The 18623-nt window shown below is 61.2% G+C and overlaps 1 protein-coding gene across 10 annotated transcripts in view; it reads right to left on the reverse strand.

Moving 5' to 3' along the window:
- Nucleotides 1–18623, reverse strand: part of KIF21B (kinesin family member 21B) — a 46267-nt gene that overhangs the window by 18723 nt on the left and 8921 nt on the right. For all 10 annotated transcript variants that reach the window (XM_084980743.1, XM_084980742.1, XM_084980741.1 and 7 more), the window contains exons 2-17: nucleotides 13661–13883; nucleotides 13088–13270; nucleotides 10780–10929; nucleotides 10564–10698; nucleotides 10086–10247; nucleotides 9681–9796; nucleotides 9052–9247; nucleotides 7515–7704; nucleotides 7069–7132; nucleotides 6701–6901; nucleotides 6297–6378; nucleotides 5868–5985; nucleotides 4995–5186; nucleotides 4349–4548; nucleotides 809–916; nucleotides 364–432 (exon numbers count right to left, since the gene is read on the reverse strand). In XM_084980743.1, the coding sequence (XP_084836869.1) occupies nucleotides 364–432; nucleotides 809–916; nucleotides 4349–4548; nucleotides 4995–5186; nucleotides 5868–5985; nucleotides 6297–6378; nucleotides 6701–6901; nucleotides 7069–7132; nucleotides 7515–7704; nucleotides 9052–9247; nucleotides 9681–9796; nucleotides 10086–10247; nucleotides 10564–10698; nucleotides 10780–10929; nucleotides 13088–13270; nucleotides 13661–13883 (2389 nt within the window). The remainder of the gene's footprint in view (nucleotides 1–363; nucleotides 433–808; nucleotides 917–4348; nucleotides 4549–4994; nucleotides 5187–5867; nucleotides 5986–6296; nucleotides 6379–6700; nucleotides 6902–7068; nucleotides 7133–7514; nucleotides 7705–9051; nucleotides 9248–9680; nucleotides 9797–10085; nucleotides 10248–10563; nucleotides 10699–10779; nucleotides 10930–13087; nucleotides 13271–13660; nucleotides 13884–18623) is intronic.

Here is an 18623-nt window from a genome sequence, read left to right on the forward strand (position 1 = left end):
AATCAGAGCTGTAGCTACTGGCCTATGCCAGAGCCGTAGCAACTTGGGATCCGAGCCATGTCTGTGACCTACACCACAGCTCACAGGCAACGCTGGATCCTTAACCCACTGAGCGAGGCCAGGAATCGAACCCACAACCTCATGGTTCCTAGTCAGATTCGCTAACCACTGAGGCATGACAGGAACTCCTCCTCCCCCTCTTTTTTAAAATAAACACCTCAGGCTTTAGACCAGAGCCCGCAGCCTGCCCCCAGCCTTGGCTTTCTTGCCAAGGTCACCTAAATCCAGCACGTAGTGAGGGGGACCCAGGCCACAGGGGCGCTGCTCTCAGGATAGGGGGCTGTAGTGGGGGGCCCCGCTCACCTCCTGGGTTTTCCTCCTCAGGACTATCTCCTGCTGCCGCTTCTGCGACTCCAGAGCCCGGATCTGAAACTGTGGGTGGGAGAAGAGATGGGGTTCACACTCAGGCCCTAAGCTGGTTCCGCCCGGGCTGGCCCTGGAGGTGAGCGCCTGGTTTGCAGGGAGAGCCTCGTGTGGCCAAAGCTCGCTGGTAAAGGGGACCCAGCGTTGGTTCCCAGAGGCTGGAGTGCAGGCCCCTTTCTGCACATGGGCAGGTCTCTCGGCCTGGTCTCCCCACTGTGGGCGAGGGGCCCAGGGGCAGAGGGCTGGACCTGCTGGGGCCTCTCTGCAGGCCTAGAAGCTGCCCGTTCTGGCACTAGCTTGCTGGTGGCTCAGAACATTGGGCATCAAAGCCCACATGGTCAGGAGGGGTGGCTGGGCTCAAGGGGACCCTCAGGGCCACCCTCACCTCCTGTCGCCGCTGCTCCTTCTTGAGCTGCGCGATCTCCCGGTTCCTCTTGGTCTCCACCAGCCGCCGCCGCTGCTGCTCCTCCCGCATCTGCTTCATCAGGGCTACCTGGGACAGGCAGGGGCGACGGTGAGGCCGGGCCTGGGGGCAGGGAGGCTGGCATCCTGCTCTGAGGTCACCAGGCAGCGGAGACAGCCACCAGGCAGCACTGGCTCAAGAGTTTGGTCCCCACTCGTCCGTCCGCAGGATTTGCAGCTGCTGGACCTCCTGGGCCACCTCCAGAAAGGAGGGGCCTCACTGCCAGCCCAGCCCTGCAGGTGCAATGGCTCTACCAGGTCCAGCAGCAGCCACCACTGCTTGGAATGTCACAGTTTCTGGGGCCCTTCACCCAAAGCCTGGGTCCCGCCACTCTGGGATCAGCCCGAGTTGCTGGAGGCAAACAGTCCTGCTTGGAAGGACCACAGTCGTCTCCACCCTCAGCCGAGCCACTGACAGGCACACTCCCGGCCAGATTCCCGGGATGACAGCGAAACCCGCACTGTTTACGGAGACCACGCTACGCGGGGCCCTGTCCTCACAATAACCACACAAGGTATTACAACTCCTGTTTTATAAATCTGGGCTGAGCCTCAGAGAGACAAAAATGACTTGGAGTCATAAAACTAGTAATGGTGGCCAGACCCCGGCCCAAGTCGTTCACCTCGGAATCCAGCTCTCACCACATCCACAGGGATGGCCCCACAGCAGGTGGCCCAGCAGAGAGCCTGGAGTCCAGTTCTCGGAGGCCCGGCTGCAGGCACAGAAGGCACCATCGGGGTGGCCCAAGATGTCCCAGCACTGTGAGGAGTCACACTGCCCTGTGGCACCTGCCCTCCACCCTGAAGTCCTGGTGCCCAGGGCACAGAGCCCAAAGGGCACGGGGGTCAGACTCCCTTCCACGCCACGGCAGCACGAGCACAAGGCGAGGTTGTCCCTCGCCCGCCACTGAGGCCCCAGACACCCCAGGAATGTCACCAGCCTGCCCCAGGCTGGGAAGGGAGGGGGAGGGGCGCAAAGGGTGCCTGGGCAGGTGGCTTCTCCCTCAGAAGAAAGGCTGTGGGGGGTGGGGTGGGGGGACAGAGAGCTGGCGGGCCCCAGGCTGCTGGGCCTTTGGGGTCCAGAAGGAATGTTCCCCCAAAGGCCTGGGATGGACTGGACGAGAGCCATCCAGGCCTTGGTTGGAAGTGGACCCAGTTCCTGCACACTGGGAGCGGCGTGCCCTCCAAGCTGGCACCTCTCTTCCGGGGCCTGGCCAGAGGCTTCTTGGTTGGGAAAATGTCTTTCTGGACAAGCGCCCAACTGCCCAAGTCTGAATGTGGGGCTGAGCCCCTGCAGGTTGTCACAGGGGTGGCCTCAGATTGGCTGGGAACACCCTAGACAGGGAAGGCACAGTGCCCGATGCCAGCGCGGTTCTGAGACCTGCAGAAGGCAGCACCTCTCTCCCCAGGACACCTCTGCAGTGTGGGGCCCGGCTCCTCAACTGCGGTGGGAGGCTCTCGGCGCTGGCTCTCATGGCAGCATCTGATTAGCATCCCTGGCTGCTGCCCTCTGTCCACCTGAGAGAAACCCTGGACCCCTCCTGGGCATCTGGGATGGCAAGGGTACTCTTTTCAGCCTTTCCCAGGCAAACTAATTAGCCAGGCAGAGCGGGGTCCTGGCTCTAGGGCCAGCAAGACAAGATTGAAACCTGGGACCACACAGGACCCTCTGTCCTTCCCATGCATTCTGGGCATTGTTATATTGTCCTTTCAGGCCATAGGAAGATCCTTGTCATAGGGCTCCAGAGTAGGGTCACCTCCTACTAAGATGACAGCTCACCAGCACTGGCCCGGGCCACCTCGAGAGGTGTTAGCCTCAAGGGAGACAGAGTGCAGATGCAGGCAGACCCCCAGAGCTGCTACTGGAGCTGCACTGTGCAAATCTCAACGGGGAAGACCAAGGCCCCGTCTCTCCCTCCTACCGCCAGAGGGCGCCCGTGGACCCAACTCCCGAGACCTGCAGCCTCGCCTCCGCATCTGCAAGAGGAGCATCCAGGGCAAACCGGCTCCCTGAGGCCAGCACAGGCTTGCCAGGCTGAGCAAGACCGGCCGCCTCCACCCTGGCCTGGCTGATGGGCCCTGAGCTCCCAGCCCAGGCCTGGTTGGGGACAGAGGTTGCTCAGGGGAGGTGGCTGGCGTGACGGCTGAAAGTCCACCTCTCAGAATCTGGATCACCTCCCTCTGCTGCCTGCTGATCAACACCAGCCCAGCGGGCAGTGAGGACGCAGCTGTGATGGCATCCTTGCTCCCCTTTGTGGGGCCTGTTCTCAGGCCCAGCCCTCTGTGGCTCGCTGGGGTCCAGTCCAGGGCCTGGCTCAGGGCTGCGGGGAGCTGGGGCCAGGTCAGGACCAAGGACCAGGCAGACGACGGAGGATGTAGCGTGAGCACGGATCTGCGGGTCCAGAAGAGAATGAGGGCCCACCCGGAAGTGGAGGCAGACTGCAGATAGAGAAGTGAGTCTGAATCCCAGCGCTGCTCTACCAGGCAGCATTCACTCTCTGAGTCCCACTCTCCCAGGCACAAAGTGGGAGCACCACCCGGGCTTCTTTCTCCAGCTTCTCCTCCGGACTGAATGTGGCTGTGGTGCAGCGGGACTGGGCTAAAGCCACATCCGCACAGCTGTCACTACTACTGCTATTATTATGATTGGCAAAGGCAGCACAGAGGAGAGGCCTCACACACTGCACGTGGACTGGAGGCTACAGTGAGGGGGCGGGGTCCTTGGGGACCTCACCTGCCCCGCTATGGGGTAAGGTGCTTTCACCCCCGGCCCCCACCAGGACAACACACTGGCTGAGAGGACAGTGTCCAGGACCAGGACAGGGCTGAACCAGGCAATGTGTGTCAAGACGATCGCCCACGCTGACAGTAATTTTTTTTTTTTTAACTTATTATTTTGTCTTTTGAGGGCTGCCCCCGTGGCATATGGAGGTTCCGAGGCTAGGGGTCTAATCCAAGCTGTTGCCGCCGGCCTTCACCACAGCCACAGCAATGTCAGATCCGAGCCGCGTCTCTGACCTACATCACAGCTCAGGGCAATGCCGGATCCTGGCAATGCGAGGCCAGGGATCGAACCCACAACCACATGGTTCCTAGTTGGATTCGTTTCTGCTGCGCAGAGACGGGAACTCCAGACAATTATTTTTGATATGGTAGGTGGGTCTAAGGAGACACTCCACTGCCCCATCCTCAGCCCCCCACTCCCACCTTGGCCTTCTTCGTCCCAGCCCCGCCCCCCTATTCACCTTGGCGCTACTCCAGCCCTGCCCGGACCCCATCTTGGCCCTGCCCCCCGCTGTGGCCTCATTCATTGCCTGGGCCCTGCAGCCCCACGTCTGCCTTCTTCCTCTCAGCGCAATCCTCCCCTCACCTTGACATCACTCCGCCTCTTGGCCCCACCCTCGGCCCCGCCCTCAGCTCCGACTTGGAGCTCAGCCTCCAGCCCCGCCGCCGGGGCCCCCACCTTGGCCTTCTTCATCTCGGCCACCTCGGCCTGCAGCTTCTTCAGCTCCCTCTCATAGCGAGACTGGTTCTTGAGCAACCGTGCGTGCTCTTTCTGCGCGGCCTGTAGCTTCTGCAGGTCCCGGTTCATCTCCCGCAGCCTCTTCTCATAGTCCGCCTTGATCTTGTTGGCCTTCTCCTCCGTGTAGCACTCCATGGTACCTACGCACAGCGGGCCGCGGTCGGTGACAGGTCCCCTGCCCTGGTGCCCTGGGTGGCTGTGGGCTCGGACAGGGGAGAGGCCTGGGCTCCAGGCGCACCGCGCGACCGCAGGGAGATGCAGATTTGTAAATGGGACCCAAGGAAACACCCAAGGAGCGAATTCGGGGGGAAAAGAAGGCTGAGAGGTGTCATGTTCATATGCCTGGAGATAGGATTCTAATACCTAAGGTGATGATAAAAATAATAGCAATAATAAACTGAAAAAGTGGCCTAGGGTCTAGGTCTGGATACGAGAACTTTCTGTGGGTTGAAGAGCACAGTCAGGTCAGGGGGCCCTGCCCAGAGGCCGAGGTAACCCTGCCACTACGCTCTTGGCCAGGAGGGGGTCTGGGGAAGAGACTGGGGGCGGAGCTTTGAGGGGGCGGAGCTTTGGGGCGGGGCCTCACTGAGGTTCTGCAGCACACGGTCTCGCTCCAACTGCGTGTCCCGGATCTTGTTCTGCAACAGGATCAGCTTCTCCTCGTACTGGTGCTTGAGCGTCTGCAGCCGCCGCTGGCTGTTTTCGAGCTCGTCAATCAGCTTTTGCTTGATTTCGATCTCACAGGTCAGGTCGGCCAGGTCTGCCTGATAGTTCACCTCTGTGGGAGCAGAGGCCCCGGCACGGGTGAGGGGCGAGGAGGAGGGGATGGGACCTTCCCCCGGCCAGCCCTGACCAGCCAGTGGCCAATGGCGAGAGGAAATGACAGCCCACTGCGGGCAGGTGCTGCCAGGTGGGCGACACCTTTAAAGAGCAGCCCTGGAAGAGCAGGGCTGGGCTGGGGAGCTGGTGTCCCGCGCACCCCCGCTGAGCCCCAGAGGCAGAAGACCTGGGAGCCAGCAAGGCTGGGGAGGGAGGGGTTGGGGGTGGAGGAGGGAGAGGACCCAGAGGGGCCGAGAGGACTCTGGGTCAGAGGTGGAAGCAGGGCAGAGCTGAGGGGCACCAGTCCCATCACCTAGAGGAGTGACTTTGGACCAGCCAGACCCAGGCCCACCACCTAGCTCTGCACCTGCCACGCGGGGCGTGGGGTGGAGTGAGGTGGGCAGCTTGTTCTTCAATGGCAACAAAGGGAGGGGTCCCAACGCCTGTGCCCAGGGTGATGGTGAGGTTGGAGAGGGCTGGGCACATGAAGGGTTTGGCTCAGCTCAATGCCGGGCACGTGGTGGGCGGTCAGTTCACTGCCAGCATTGCATCACTGCTGCTTCTGCTCTTACTGGTTTCATGCCTAACTCCGCCCCACATCCACTGCCCCGAGCTGGGTACCCCAGCTGGCAATACATACCCTTCTCCTCGGGGTCGGAGTCCGAGTCCACCAGGCTCTCCTCGCTGCCTGAGTCCTCGTCCTCATCCTCGCGCCCCTCCTCCTCCTCACAGCCGCTCTCCTCCCGCTCCTCGTCCTCCTGGGCACCAGGCACGTCAGGAGGATGGGGAGAGAGATGGGCCTTGGTGGGGGGGGGGTGTCTCTGCCCACCTCCCCCGCAGCCTAGGCAGAACCCCTCTAGGGGAGCCTCCTGCCCCCATCACCCACTCATTTGGGATGAGGGGCTGGAGGATGGACGTCACCATGGTGACCAGCCAGAGACCATGTATAAGAATCAACCGGCGGCTGACCACAGCCCTTCCCCGACCCCACACAAGAATGTCATGGGGGACTTCCACCCCAGTAGGGACATGGGGGTAGCATGGGGGGGGGTGTCGCGAGGGTCCTCACCTCCTCGGCCTCATTCTCATCAGTCTCCTCGCTGTTCTCCTGTTGGAGCTTTGCCCTCTTTTTGAAGGCTTCCTTCTCTGGGCTGCCCAGGAGCGAAGGGTGGGCAGGTTAGGGGACTAACCTGCCTTGAGTGTGTGGGTGAGGTGTGGTGGAGGGCGCAGGAGAGGGTGGGGGGACAGCAGTGTCTTGTCCCCAAGGCACGGGCCCGGGCTGGGCTCCAGCTCGGCAGGGATCCACTGCTTTTCTCTCTCCCCCGCACCCCCCGCACCCAGAATTAGCCATGGGTGGGCTCAGCCTCCCTCTCCTTGGAAAAGCAGAGTAGCAGAGACAGGTGGTGGCTTCTGCCCAAAATGCAGCCTTGCACAGGGCGGGTCCTGGGGGCCACCATGGGGGCCTCCCCTCACCTCTTTCTCCGCTGCCTGACCTCCTTCTTCTTGAGTCGCTCCAGGTCCTGCTTGGCCCGGCGGATGACCTCAGAGGCATCCTCCATGGAGCTGGCCGGGGCGGCTGGGGATGCGCCCAGGGAGTAGGGGCCCCGGGCCGAGGCCCGCGAGAGACTCCGACGCAGGGACTCATTCATGGCCTCGCTCTCCAGGAGCTTGGTCCTGCAGGGGGCACGGGGGTGGGGGGCGGGGTGCAGGTGAGTGGCACTGCCTCGGGCCCCCAGAGCCCCTGGAGGTGGGGTGGGGTGCAGGTGAGCGGCGCTGCTTCGGGCTCCCAGCCCACCCCCCACCCCCCACCCCCCGCCACTGCCGGGGTGGGGCTCACTCACCGCAGCTCCTCTATCTCCCTGATGTAGTTCTGGATCAGAGCCCCAATGGCCTCGTTGCCATCACCTGAGCGGGACAGTTCAGAAAAGTACAGTGAGGACCTTGAGCCCCACGCCAGTGATCCTGTGTCTGTGCCTCCAACAGAGCAGCACGCGGGCCTCTTCCAGGAAGGACCCTCTATCAAAGAGGGGCTTGCCTGGATGCACACACACAACAGCGAGCCTGGAAACAAGCCCATGTCCCTCCATAGAGGCTGTTACGATAAATTATCCGTCACCATCACATACGGAACCCTGGGAGGCTTAAGGGAATGAAGAAGGCTTGTGTGTTTTAATACAGAAGGATCCATACAGCGGAATAACACCAAGTGAAAAGGAGCGTTCTAGGATGACACATATGATCGCATTTGCAGAGAAAGAAAAGGAGCGCTGGCCTGCTGCCCACTCACCGGCCTTGGCCAGAAGCAGGTTGGCCTCCTGGCTCATGAGATGGGTGACGCGGCTGTTGATGGCATCGATGGCTTCCTGCATGGCCTTCACCCGCAGGCGCAGCGCCCCGTTCTCCTTCTGTAGCATGGCGTTCTCCTGGAACAGGTCACTGTAGCCCTCGGTGCCATCCTCCCCGATCACTCTCTTGCCCTGGGAGGGGGGCAGTGGGGGCAGTCAGGGGCGGGGAGGGGGTGCAGACACTCTCACCGCCCCCCAACCCTGGCCTCTTCCTCAGTGTTGCAGCCCTGCCCGTCTCCCTCTTGCCCAGGTTTTCCTAAAGCACAGCTCCTGTCTCCTGGTGCTCAGACACCTTACATGGCCCCTGTGACAGCAGAAAAGTCCAACTTCTGTGACCGGCCACTCCAGGCCACCGCGGTCTTACTCCCGCTCCCCTTCCTGCTCACTGTCCTGTCTCCGGAAACACTGACTCAGGGGTCAAAACCCGAAGGGCCCAGGCGGTTGGCATAAATGAGAAAGGCCATCTAGGTGTAAGATGACTGGGGGGGGGGTACGCTGGAGGGGGGGGATTGGAGAAAAGTGTCACACTCACTCTAAAAGGGGCACCACTGTGCCACTCTAGCCAGCTTGGTGCCAAACATGATCTTCAAAGTTTGAGAGGAAAGGAAACTCCCTAAGGTTCAAAAAGGTTGGCAATTATGTTGCATTCTTTGAAGTCAAAGGGCAAGTCAAACCACAAGCCACTTCTGGGCCAGGTTTGGGCCAGAGGCCACAGCTGGTGACTTCTGTCTTAGTCACATAGAATGGGACACTTCCCCAAAGGCACTCATCTTTCCCATCTCTTGTTTCTCTGCATGTGACTTGTTGGAAGCCTGGGATGCCTGCTCCACTTCCTTTTGCTGGTATCTCTTTCATTTCTCAAAATCCATGTAGACGGAGTTCCTGTGATGGCTCAGTGGCTAACGAATCCGACTAGGAACCATCTGAGGTTGTGGGTTTGATCCCTGGCCTCAATCAGTGGGTTAAGGATCCAGCATTGCTATGAGCTGTGGTATAGTTCTCAGATGTGGCTCAGATTCTACGTTGCTGTGGCTGTGGTGTAGGCTAGCAGCTACAGCTCTGATTAGAGCTTGGGAACCTCCATACACTGCAGGTGCGGCCCTAGAAAAGACAAAAAAAAAAAAAAATCCATATAGAGGATGCTCCCTCCATGAGGCCTTCTCTCACTCCCCTCTGCCCTATAGCATCCCCCGAACACACTGGACCACTCACTCACGTGGCCCCATCCACTATCCTCACTCTGTGCTGCAGCCTATGAATCTCACCTGGTTCAACACAGCAGTTCAGCACACGGGAAACCGTAGCAGAGTGTCTGCCCTGTGCATGAGATCCATGCAGCCAGGAGAGCACTCTTCCCCTCTATGTTCTATGCCCCGAGGGCTCCTGGGAGTCATCAGGGGAGCCCCGCACTGGGCACCAGACCTCGACAATGTCCAGGGAGCAGTGAGGTGGGGCTGGGAGGGGATGGGGCCAGCTCACCGCCTTGTACTCCATCAGCTCCATCTGCAGGCGCGCGATCTCCGCCCGCAGCGCACTGATCTGCTGGCTGGTCTTGTCTTGGTTCACCACCACCTTGTTCTTGATGTTGCGGGCACGATTGGCATACTTGAGCGTGTTGAGCGTCTCCATGAAGTCCCGGTCCGAGGGGCTCACGCAGGCGATCATGATGGTCTGGCTGGGGAGGGAGGGTGCACAGTGAGCGATGAGGGCACCGCCAGCCTGAGGTGTGTCACTTCATAGTGGACTCCTGCTCCCGCCTGGAGGCCCCGAGGACCTGGGCAGAGCCTGGGACCCGGACCATCTGGGCCACATTTCCACGCCTACAGTGGTGACCACGGGGAAGGCGGCTAGCACAGTGGGGAGGTTATGGTGTGTTACTGCCAGAGTCACAGCCCTGCATCTCCTTGGTTTCCCATCTAGTCTCCCCTGGGCTTCCAGCCCTTCCATTAGGACTACCTCTGTTGTGTAGACAAGGAAGCTGAGGTCGCCTCAAGGCCTGCAGCCTACAGGGGCGGGAGGGCTCTCTGTCCAAGGGGCACTCACTTCACCCCACCTGACCCATCGCATGCTCCTGCCCCCGCCCTTCGTTCAGGCTGGTGGCCGGGTACCTGTTGCCGCCCAGCGAGTCTTGGAGGAGCCGGGTGAGCTTGGAGTCTCTGTAGGGCACATGGACCACCTTCTTGCTCTGGTCCCCCAAGGCACTGATGACATTGCCCAAGGCCAGCTGCAGGAGACACAGATGCTCGAGGGGCACCCGGGGAGGGGGTGGGGACGGGCGATCCCTGAGCTAACCCCAGCACCCCTCAGGCTCCCCGAGGGTTTAGAGGCAGATGTGGTCACTGGTGACACTGGGCAGACAGGGGCAGGGAGGGTGAAGGGCCAAAGGCCCAACAGTAGTGACATACAGTGCCACAGCCAGCAGCTGGCCAGAGGCCCAAGGGGGACAGGGCAGCTGAGGGTCGTGGGGCCTGGGGAGGGTCTGAGGCTGAGCGGCGCTGGCCCCGAGGGCCTACCAGGCCACAATTGATGGAGATGCCCTCCTTGGCCCGCTCGCCGGTGGCCCCCGTCCGCTTCAGCCGCTCGGAGCCAGCCAGGTCCACGAAGTGAAACTTAGCGGTGAGCGTCTCATATTCACCCGCGGAAGCGGTCCCCTCCGGAAGCCCGGACTCATTCACCTGCCAGGAAGCTGCTGTGACTCCCCGGCCCCGCCCACCTCTGCCCCTCTGCTCCCAGCCCCGCCCTCTGACGGCTGCGTGCATTTGGGGCGGAGCGTGGGGGGGGGGGGGGTCTCGCGAGCGCGCACGCAGGCAAAGCATCGCACAGCGTGCGCGTGCCCGGTTCTCATTCAATCCTCACAACGACAGAGGTGCTGCCACCCCACTGTACAGATGAGGCGACTGAGGCTTAAGAAAAGAAAGAAAAGTCTACAAGGGGCAGCGCAAGCCTGGGTCCCCACACCGCCCCACACCTCAGACGTCGGGGGCTCCTCACCAGGTCAGGACGGGCGCACAGGCGCATCTGGCACACGTGGATGGTGAAGATGGCGTGGGAGCGGGAGCTCTGCACGTTCATCTGGGTGCTGGCCGTGGTGCGTGACAGGGCGCCCTGCTTCAGGCACTGGATCAGCTAGGGAGAGGCAGGTGTGAGGACCCTGGCCATGGGGTCCCGCTCCCCCGCCCCCCACCCCTGCGGTTCCCAGATGCCCACCTCCTCTTGGGAGCTGATGAGACGGGCGGTGACGCCGGTGGTGTAGATGCCGCCGTTGGCGTCCTCGTGGATCTTGATGTTGGACCTGCGGTGGCGGGCGTCAGGGTCGCGGGCGCTATCGAAGAGGTCGAGGATCTCCTCGTTGTAGAGCTGCGTGGGAGGGAGACAGCTGCTGGGCACACCTGGCGCGTGGCCCAGGGCCCACTGGGCTTTCCCGTGTTACACCCCAGCTCTGCTTTTCAGGTGTGGCCGCCAGGCTCTGGGAGACTACCTGGCCGCCCCTGGTCCTCTCTGGGCTCTGGGATATTTGCCCTGGACGGGGTGGGGGCAGCTGGGCGCTGGGCAGAGTCCCACCACTCCCCAAGGAAGCAGCATTCAGCGCTCAGCCCTGGCAGGGGCTAAGGACCTGCAGGGGACAGGGGGCTGGAATCCTCATGGAGATGAAGAGGATGTGACAGTGGTAAGGGGACATCCTGTGACGTGACTGGGTGGGAAAGAGGGGGTGGGATGATGGCTCCAGAGAGGGGTGAGGGTGCTCAGTGGAGACCTAGGGATTGGGTAATGTAGGATAGAGGGCCTCTGGGGAGCCTGGGGACACCCGTGCAGGAGGTGGCATAACCAGGAGCGGCCATCCCACTAGAGATGTCTCAGTCTTGGCGACTCATGCCTTTGGAATCTCTGGCAGGGAAAGTTTCCCCGGCTGGGGCTGGGGACAGGGAGGGGCGGGGAAGGGGCGGGGCAGCAGCCCACAGAAGCCGGTGAGGGGAGGGGGCAGGCCATAGCCCTTGGACTTCCGAGGCTTTGATGGCCTTAAAGGGACAGAAATACCCCACAGGAAGGGGAAGAGGAAACGGAAGGGATTGGTGCAGATGTGGAGGGCTTGGTGTCTGTCTGTCTATTGGCATCATTGAATCCCTGTGGCTCACCCTTTGGCATGGGGTTTCTAGGCACTGCCCTGCTCTTTGGGGTGTCTATGGCAGAAGGATGGAGAGGGGGAAAACAGAGATGAGGGAACTTACACACACACACACACATACACGCATATACACACAGAGACACACACATACACATACACACAGAGACCCACGGACACACATACACATATATACACACAAAGTCACAGACACACAGTCACATTGACAAACACACATATACACAGACACACACTCACATAGACACACACATGTACACATACACACATGTACATACATACAGAGACACATATACACACACTGACACACACATGCACACATACACATATACGTACACACAGACACACACGTATACATACACATACACATGGAGACACACATACACACATGTATATACACATACACACACTTAAACGCACAGACACACACTGACACACACACACAGGCAGACTCTATCAGAAGGAGGACAGAGAGAAACTCTCAAGTCTAAATACAGGTCTGCTAAGGGGAAGCAGCCATGCTGTATGCCCCGGGGTGGGGCGGGGGGAGGGAACACAATGCTGGGGCAGGGGGCAGGGGTGGGACACGGGGACCTAGAGAGGGCTGGGGCCACGTCTGTCCCTCACAGGAGGACAACTCGGGTGCAGTCCCAGCACAAGACAGGGGGCGAGAGCTCAGGGCAATCCCACACCCAGCAAATGCTCCAGGGCTGGGCAGGGGTCTGCGGGGAGGGGTTTCGGATGCTGTGGCTGCCTGGCTCAGGGGTCCTAGAGGGACCCTGGTCAACCTGGCACTCCTGAGGAGTACCCAGATCCACCGGCCTTCCTAGATATGCTTCCGAGTGGCCCCTTTTCAGGCCAAAGGTCCCCTCCCCACCCCCAAAGCCCAGCTCGGCGCCCTGATGTTCTCTCAGAGAGAGAGGCAGGGCCGGATGCAAGAAAGGCCCCTCTGGAGCACTTTACAGCCCTGGGGTCAGAAAAGCTCAGAGTGTCAGGAAGGACCTGAGCCAGAAGAGACACGACAAGGCACTCCGAGGCTGTGAAGGACCCAGCAGGGGCCAGAAGAAGGGGTGAGAACCGGAGTTGTCACCAGGTGCTAGGCATGTGTTTCCTTGTCATCCCCTAAAACCCCCAAGGAAACAGACATCACCACCCACATTTTGCCGAGCAGTGAAATGACCTGCCCAAGGTCACGGGGCTAGTAAGTGTCACAGCTGTAACCAGTCAGGATGTGAAGAGATCCTACAGGTCCTCACTGACTGAAACTCATCACTTGCAGACGCCCCGTGGCTCCCAGGGCTCTTCCCGTAGCCCTGGCGGGGAGCCCAGCTTCCATGGTCCTGCCACCCCTGCCTTCCCCCCGCGAGGCCACGGTACCTCCAAGAACTGGGCGCTGACTTTGAACTCAGGCCCGGCCACGCCCTGCTCCTGTGCCCGCCGCTTGCGCTCGGCGATGCCCCCAAAGAGGTGCGCGATGGCCCTGGGAATGATGCCCTGCTCCTCCTCCGACGTGGCCATGTCGAAGCCAGTGCCCATGGTATACGTCTTCCCAGCCCCCGTCTGCGTTGGTAAAGATGGAAGAGATGGAAGAGGGAAGATGGAAGGAGGGTTACCCAGCACCCCGGGGGGTGGGGTGGGGGGGAGGCGCCAGCGAGCCCCAGACTCTGGCTAAGTTCTCCCCTAGCCAGCGGGGGTCCCCACCCAGCCCGGCTGCAAAGCCACCCTCTGCGGAGTCTGCTCTGACAGTCCTCCGGCCCCGTGGCCAGTTTGTTCGCACCGACGGGCCCCCCCACCCCCCTGCCCAAGCCCCCAAGGCCAGCGGCTGCAGCCCCTCGACCACAGCCAGAGCTGCAGCTGCATCTCAGCTGCTCTGAGGGCGGCTCTCCCCCGCTCTCCTGCTCAGAGAGCAGACCCAGAGCTGGGGTGACCTCAGTGGGGGAGGCGGCTTACCTGCCCATAGGCCAGCACCGTGGCATTGTAGCCCTCGAAGCAGCCCTCCACGAGCTTGCTCACGCAGGTGGAGTAGACCCGCTCCTGCCAGGTGTCCAGGTCGAAGACAAAGTCATAGGTGAAGGCCTTGTCCTTCCCCAGGAGAACCTGGGGCTCCCCCGGGGTGACCGAGGTACAGATGTGGCAGCCCTCGATCTTCTCTTTTGACAGCTGGGGCCGGATCCTGCCGGAGTGGGAGGGGCCTGGATCAGACCCAGCAGCAGCGGTGGGTGGGGGAGGATGTCATCAGACCCACTGGCAGGTGGGGGGGGATGTCAGCGGCTCTCCCTGCTCCCCCTGCCAAGCGCCTGCTCCCCCAGACCCCTCCTGCCCCACAAGTGGGAGGAGGAAGGAAGCTGAGGCGGAGGGTGGCTTTGTAATCATACAATAACAGGGAGAGTAATAGCAATGTCATCATGGCCCAAGCCAGCAGCTGCTCACATTTTAGAAGCACTCTATATTTCGAAGCGATGTCACAGGTATTTGACCTACATGAATTCAGATATTCTTTACCATAAACCTGGCAGGAAGGAATTACTGGCCTGATTTTACAGATGAGAAAACAGAGGCTGAGAGGGTTTTTGTTATTTGTTTTTTTCTTTTCTACAGCTGCACCCGTGGCATGTGGAGGTTCCCAGACAAGGGATCGAATCGGAGCTGTAGCTGCCAGCCTACAGCCACAGCAACGCAGGATCCAGAGAGCTATGTCTGTGACCTACGCCACAGCTCAAGGTAACACCGGATTCTTAACCCACTGAGTGGGGCCAGGGATTGAACCGGCATCCTCAAGGATGCTAGTCAGGTCTGACTGACATCAAAGCACATGCCTGAGACTGAACGGGGTGCCCCCCCACCAAGCGGGGGACAGAAGAGGGCTGGTCCCTTCCGGGGAGGCAGAGCCCAGGATCAGTGTGGAAAGGAAGGGCCAGGCCCAGGGCTGCGTTCTGGAGGAGGCCAGGGCCTCTGCAGGCCTGCAGGGCTGCAGGATCCTCCAGCTCAGAAGCCCCCTGACCCCAATGCCAGAGGTACACCTCAGGCACAAGCTCTGGTTCCTCTCTGGGAGCCAAGAGGGCCAGACCAGGCACAACCCTGCAGTCCCCGTCAAGCGCAAGTCAGAGGGCAGGGACCTCTAGCAGGGGCACCAGCCACAGGGAGGCCCACATCCCAGACCCTGGGGACTCCCTGGTAAAGCGGCAAGAAGTGGCATCAGGGCTAAGTGGGCGCAGCCCGGGACAGAGCCGCCTCCGTCCCCCACTCCTTCCCCTCTTCAGAGCAGCCACTGCCGGATGGGGTCCCCATGGCAACCAAGTGTGAGTCAGTGAGCATGCGTGTGTGGGGCGGGCAGAGAGCACCCCCCAGCGCCTACAGTAAGGGGCTTGGTGCAACTCAGCCCCTCAGCCGGGCACTCACAATGGGCTGCTTGTCTGCCACCCTCTCCCTAAGCCAACGTTTACAGAGAGAAGAAAAGAGTGAGGGCCAGGCCGGCAGGCGGCCAGGGTCCAGGGGCGCCTCGGGCAGAGCTGGGCCCTCCAGCCGCCATCCTGTCCCTGTTCCCAAGGCCTGCCCAGAGCCGCAGTCCAGGTGAGGTGCCACCTGTACTCTGCTGTGAGGGGCTGGCAGCCGGGGGGCCAGGGCGGGTGACACCAGGCCTAATTCACACCCTTGGATGGTGGCCTGGCCTTCCCCATGGAGGCTGCAGGGACCTGATGCCCAGGGTGGTTCCCACCCCTCCCCACCCCAAGCTGTTCCAAGCCAGGCTGAAGTTAGAACCCAGCTTCTCAGTCACCAACCCCCGCCCCCGAATGGCTTTGATTGGGAAGGGAGGTGTGGATTCCACCTGTCGCTTCTGGACCTGCAGACCAGAAACTTGACCCGCCAGTAAGACCCTCAGCCCACAGTGCTCCCACCGCTAAACGCTGACACACACGACCACACCCAAGGGGGCATTCCTGTCCCCGTTGCACGCGAGGAAACGGACAACGCCCAGGCAGCAGGGACAGTGCGGGGTTTGAGCCCAGCACATGCCCTGTCTCTGCAATGCTCCTGCGCATCCAGTGGCTGAGGGGCAGGGCCCAGTGTGCCGAGGGGAGGGGCAGGCACACCTCAGAGGGGACCGGGCACCTGGTGGGAATAAGGAGCTGGGCCTGTGCAACCCAGGACCAAACACTTCCTCCCCAGGGGAACTGAGGGTCTGGTGGGGGCAGCCTCTGAGGACCCTCCAGCTTTGCTGGTCAGAAGCAGCTCCCAAAGACACTCCCCTGCCATGCGGGCCGCCTGCAATGAGATTTCTGGATCCAGTTCAAATACCATTTAATTACCACAAGCAGATGGCAATGCTGGTGATGGGAGGAAATTGAATCAGGATCCCTAGAGACAGTGGGAGTGGGGTGGGAGTGGGTGGGGAGCAGCAGGCCTGCTGGGCAGAGCCTGTCCACCAGGGGCCACCTCCTGCTCCACCCACCAGCCCCAGGACCAAGAGAGCTGCTAGAGGAGCAGTCTGTGGACAGAGCGAGGAGGTCGGGGCCCCAGGGGGTCCGGGTGTTGGGGGGGGGTCACCCAGGTGGTTCACCCTGGGGCCCTCAGCCGGCCTAGCACATTGGCACAAGGTCTGATGTGATCAGAGAGCCGGCCAGCTACACGCGGGCCCATTTTAAGCACGAGCGTGCTTTGCAGGTGCCAGGGGGTGAGTACTATTACCCAGAGAAAAGGGACCAGCTGGGAGACAGAGGACAGGAGCCCAGGATGAGCCACTGACTGGGACAAGGGGGCAGCCTTAGTCCCGGGAACAGGCCTTGAACGAGCACCTAGGGACAGCAGCAGAGTGGGTGAAGATGGCATGGTTGTCAGGCACCTGCCACAGCCTGTCTCCCATACTGAATGCGATCTCAGGATTTCAACACCCATTGTCCATAGAGGAAAGTTGAGGCTTGAAGCAGTTAAGCCACACACAGCAAATACAGGCAAATTGGGCATCGGCTCTTGCTAGGACTGAGCCTGAAGCCTGGCTCCTCATGTCTCCAGCTGCCTCCTGCCCGGGAAACTTGATCCCCAGATTGATACATAAACTTCCTCCACAGCACCACTTGGAGCCGGAGCCGACTTGCATGTGTCAGCCAGGGCTTGGGCACCAGACCTTCAGGGGCCCACAGACCAGCTGGAGTTTCTCACCACACTCTGCCCTGGGGAACCTGAACTCCAGCCCCAGCCCCGTGGGCAGGAGACCGGGCTGGGAGAGAAAGGCGGCCCCGAGGCACCTCTGCCCCACCCTCCTGTGGTCCAGGAGCCCCTGCTTCCTCCTGGGTCATCTGGACCATCTCTTCCCCATCCTAGCTTTCTTTTTCTTTTTTCTTTTTCTTTTTGCCTTTTCTAGGGCAGCTCCCGTGGCATATGGAGATTCCCAGGCTAGGGGTCCAATCGGAGCTGTAGCCGCCAGCCTACTCCAGAGACACAGCAACACCAGATCTGAGCTGCATCTGCAACCTACACCACAGCTCACGGCAATGCCAGATCCTTAACCCACTGAGCAAGGCCAGGGATCGAACCAGCAACCTAGTCGGATCCTAGTCATATCCTAGTCAGATTCGTTAACCACTGAGCCACAACAGGAACTCCAGCATCTTAGCTTTCTGAGAACTCCATCACCCTCCCCTCTGGCAGCTCCTCTCCTGCCCCTGCCCCCAGAGGTCACTTCTGTGGGCTGCCCTCTGCCAGCAACAGCAGCCCAGATGAGGAGGAGGAGGGGGCTTCCCACCCCACCGGGTGGCAGGAGGGCAGGACCCCCACCCCCACCCCGTGCCCTGCTCCAGCCCTGTTCATCCCTGGGGTGCTGGAGGGCCGCAGGGAGGGAAACCAGGTGCCAGGGGCATCCAAGGAAACCGTAGGCGCTAGGAGCTTCGGGGCAGATGCAGAACCAGGCTGCAATCAGTGAGGTACCCACCTCCAGGGCAAGGATTTGGGGGGCGTGAAGAAACTCAGTGACCCAGTACAATTTAACGCACTATCTGCAAAACTCAGATTGACAAACTGTGCTCCCTGTTTTTATCAGTAAAGTGCTGTGGGTGCAATGTCCAGGGTCATTTCTGTCCAGAGGCCCCCGAATGTCACCCATGGGCACCTCACCCCAAGCGCCACCTCTCCCATCACTCCTCCAGGTCCCGCAGCGAGGGGCCGGCAGATAGCCCTGCTCAGAAAGGCCCGGAATCTCGCAGAACAGAGCTGGGTCTATTCGCCACTTAGCAACCCCACGAGGGCGGTGGGGGAGCAGGCGGGGGTGTGGGGGGTGGGTGCGCAGAGAAAGGGGCCAGAGCTTTTCAGAGGCGGAATCTGGCACAGCGCTGCCGGGCTTCCTCTGTCCGCAACTGAGGCGGAGCTGCTGTGCTGGGGTCAGTGGTGCCCCCCGCCCCCACCACGCTCTGTCCCTGTGGCGGGGGACAAAGGCCCTGAGCCCCAGCCCAGCGCTGCGGGAAGAGCTGAGCTCAGCAGTTTCTGGGTTCCTCGGGGAGCCAGGAGGACAGAGCGGAAGCAGAGGACGGAGGGGACAGGAGGAGGCGGGAGGGGGCGGGAGGGATGCTGAGACTGCCAAGGAGAAAAGGCTCCCACCCCCAAAGGGTAGCCGGGGAGCCCCGCCCCTCCCCTCCCCCCGCTTAGGAGGCCAGCTCCCCTTCCCCCACCCCATCCTTAGTGACATCACACAAAGCCGGCCAATCATACCCAGGGCTCCGCCCAGTAGCTTTGGGCTGGGGGAGGGGGAGGAGCGGTGGGTGTGGCTCAGCCTCTCAGGTGAAATCCGACCTGCCCAGTCAGCGCGCTACACTCCTTCCTTTGATCCCTCATTGACCAGCCCCCAAATCTATTCCAAGCTCCCAGGGAAGCCGCCCCAGGCGGATGCAGAATGTGACTTGTCGCTGAGAGGTCACAGGCTGTG

This window comes from Sus scrofa, chromosome 10, assembly GCF_054392235.1.
Source record: "Sus scrofa isolate SSC_HxYL_T2T_F1_AM1 chromosome 10, Sscrofa_HxYL_maternal_Yorkshire_Landrace_v2.0, whole genome shotgun sequence".
Taxonomy (NCBI): domain Eukaryota; kingdom Metazoa; phylum Chordata; class Mammalia; order Artiodactyla; family Suidae; genus Sus; species Sus scrofa.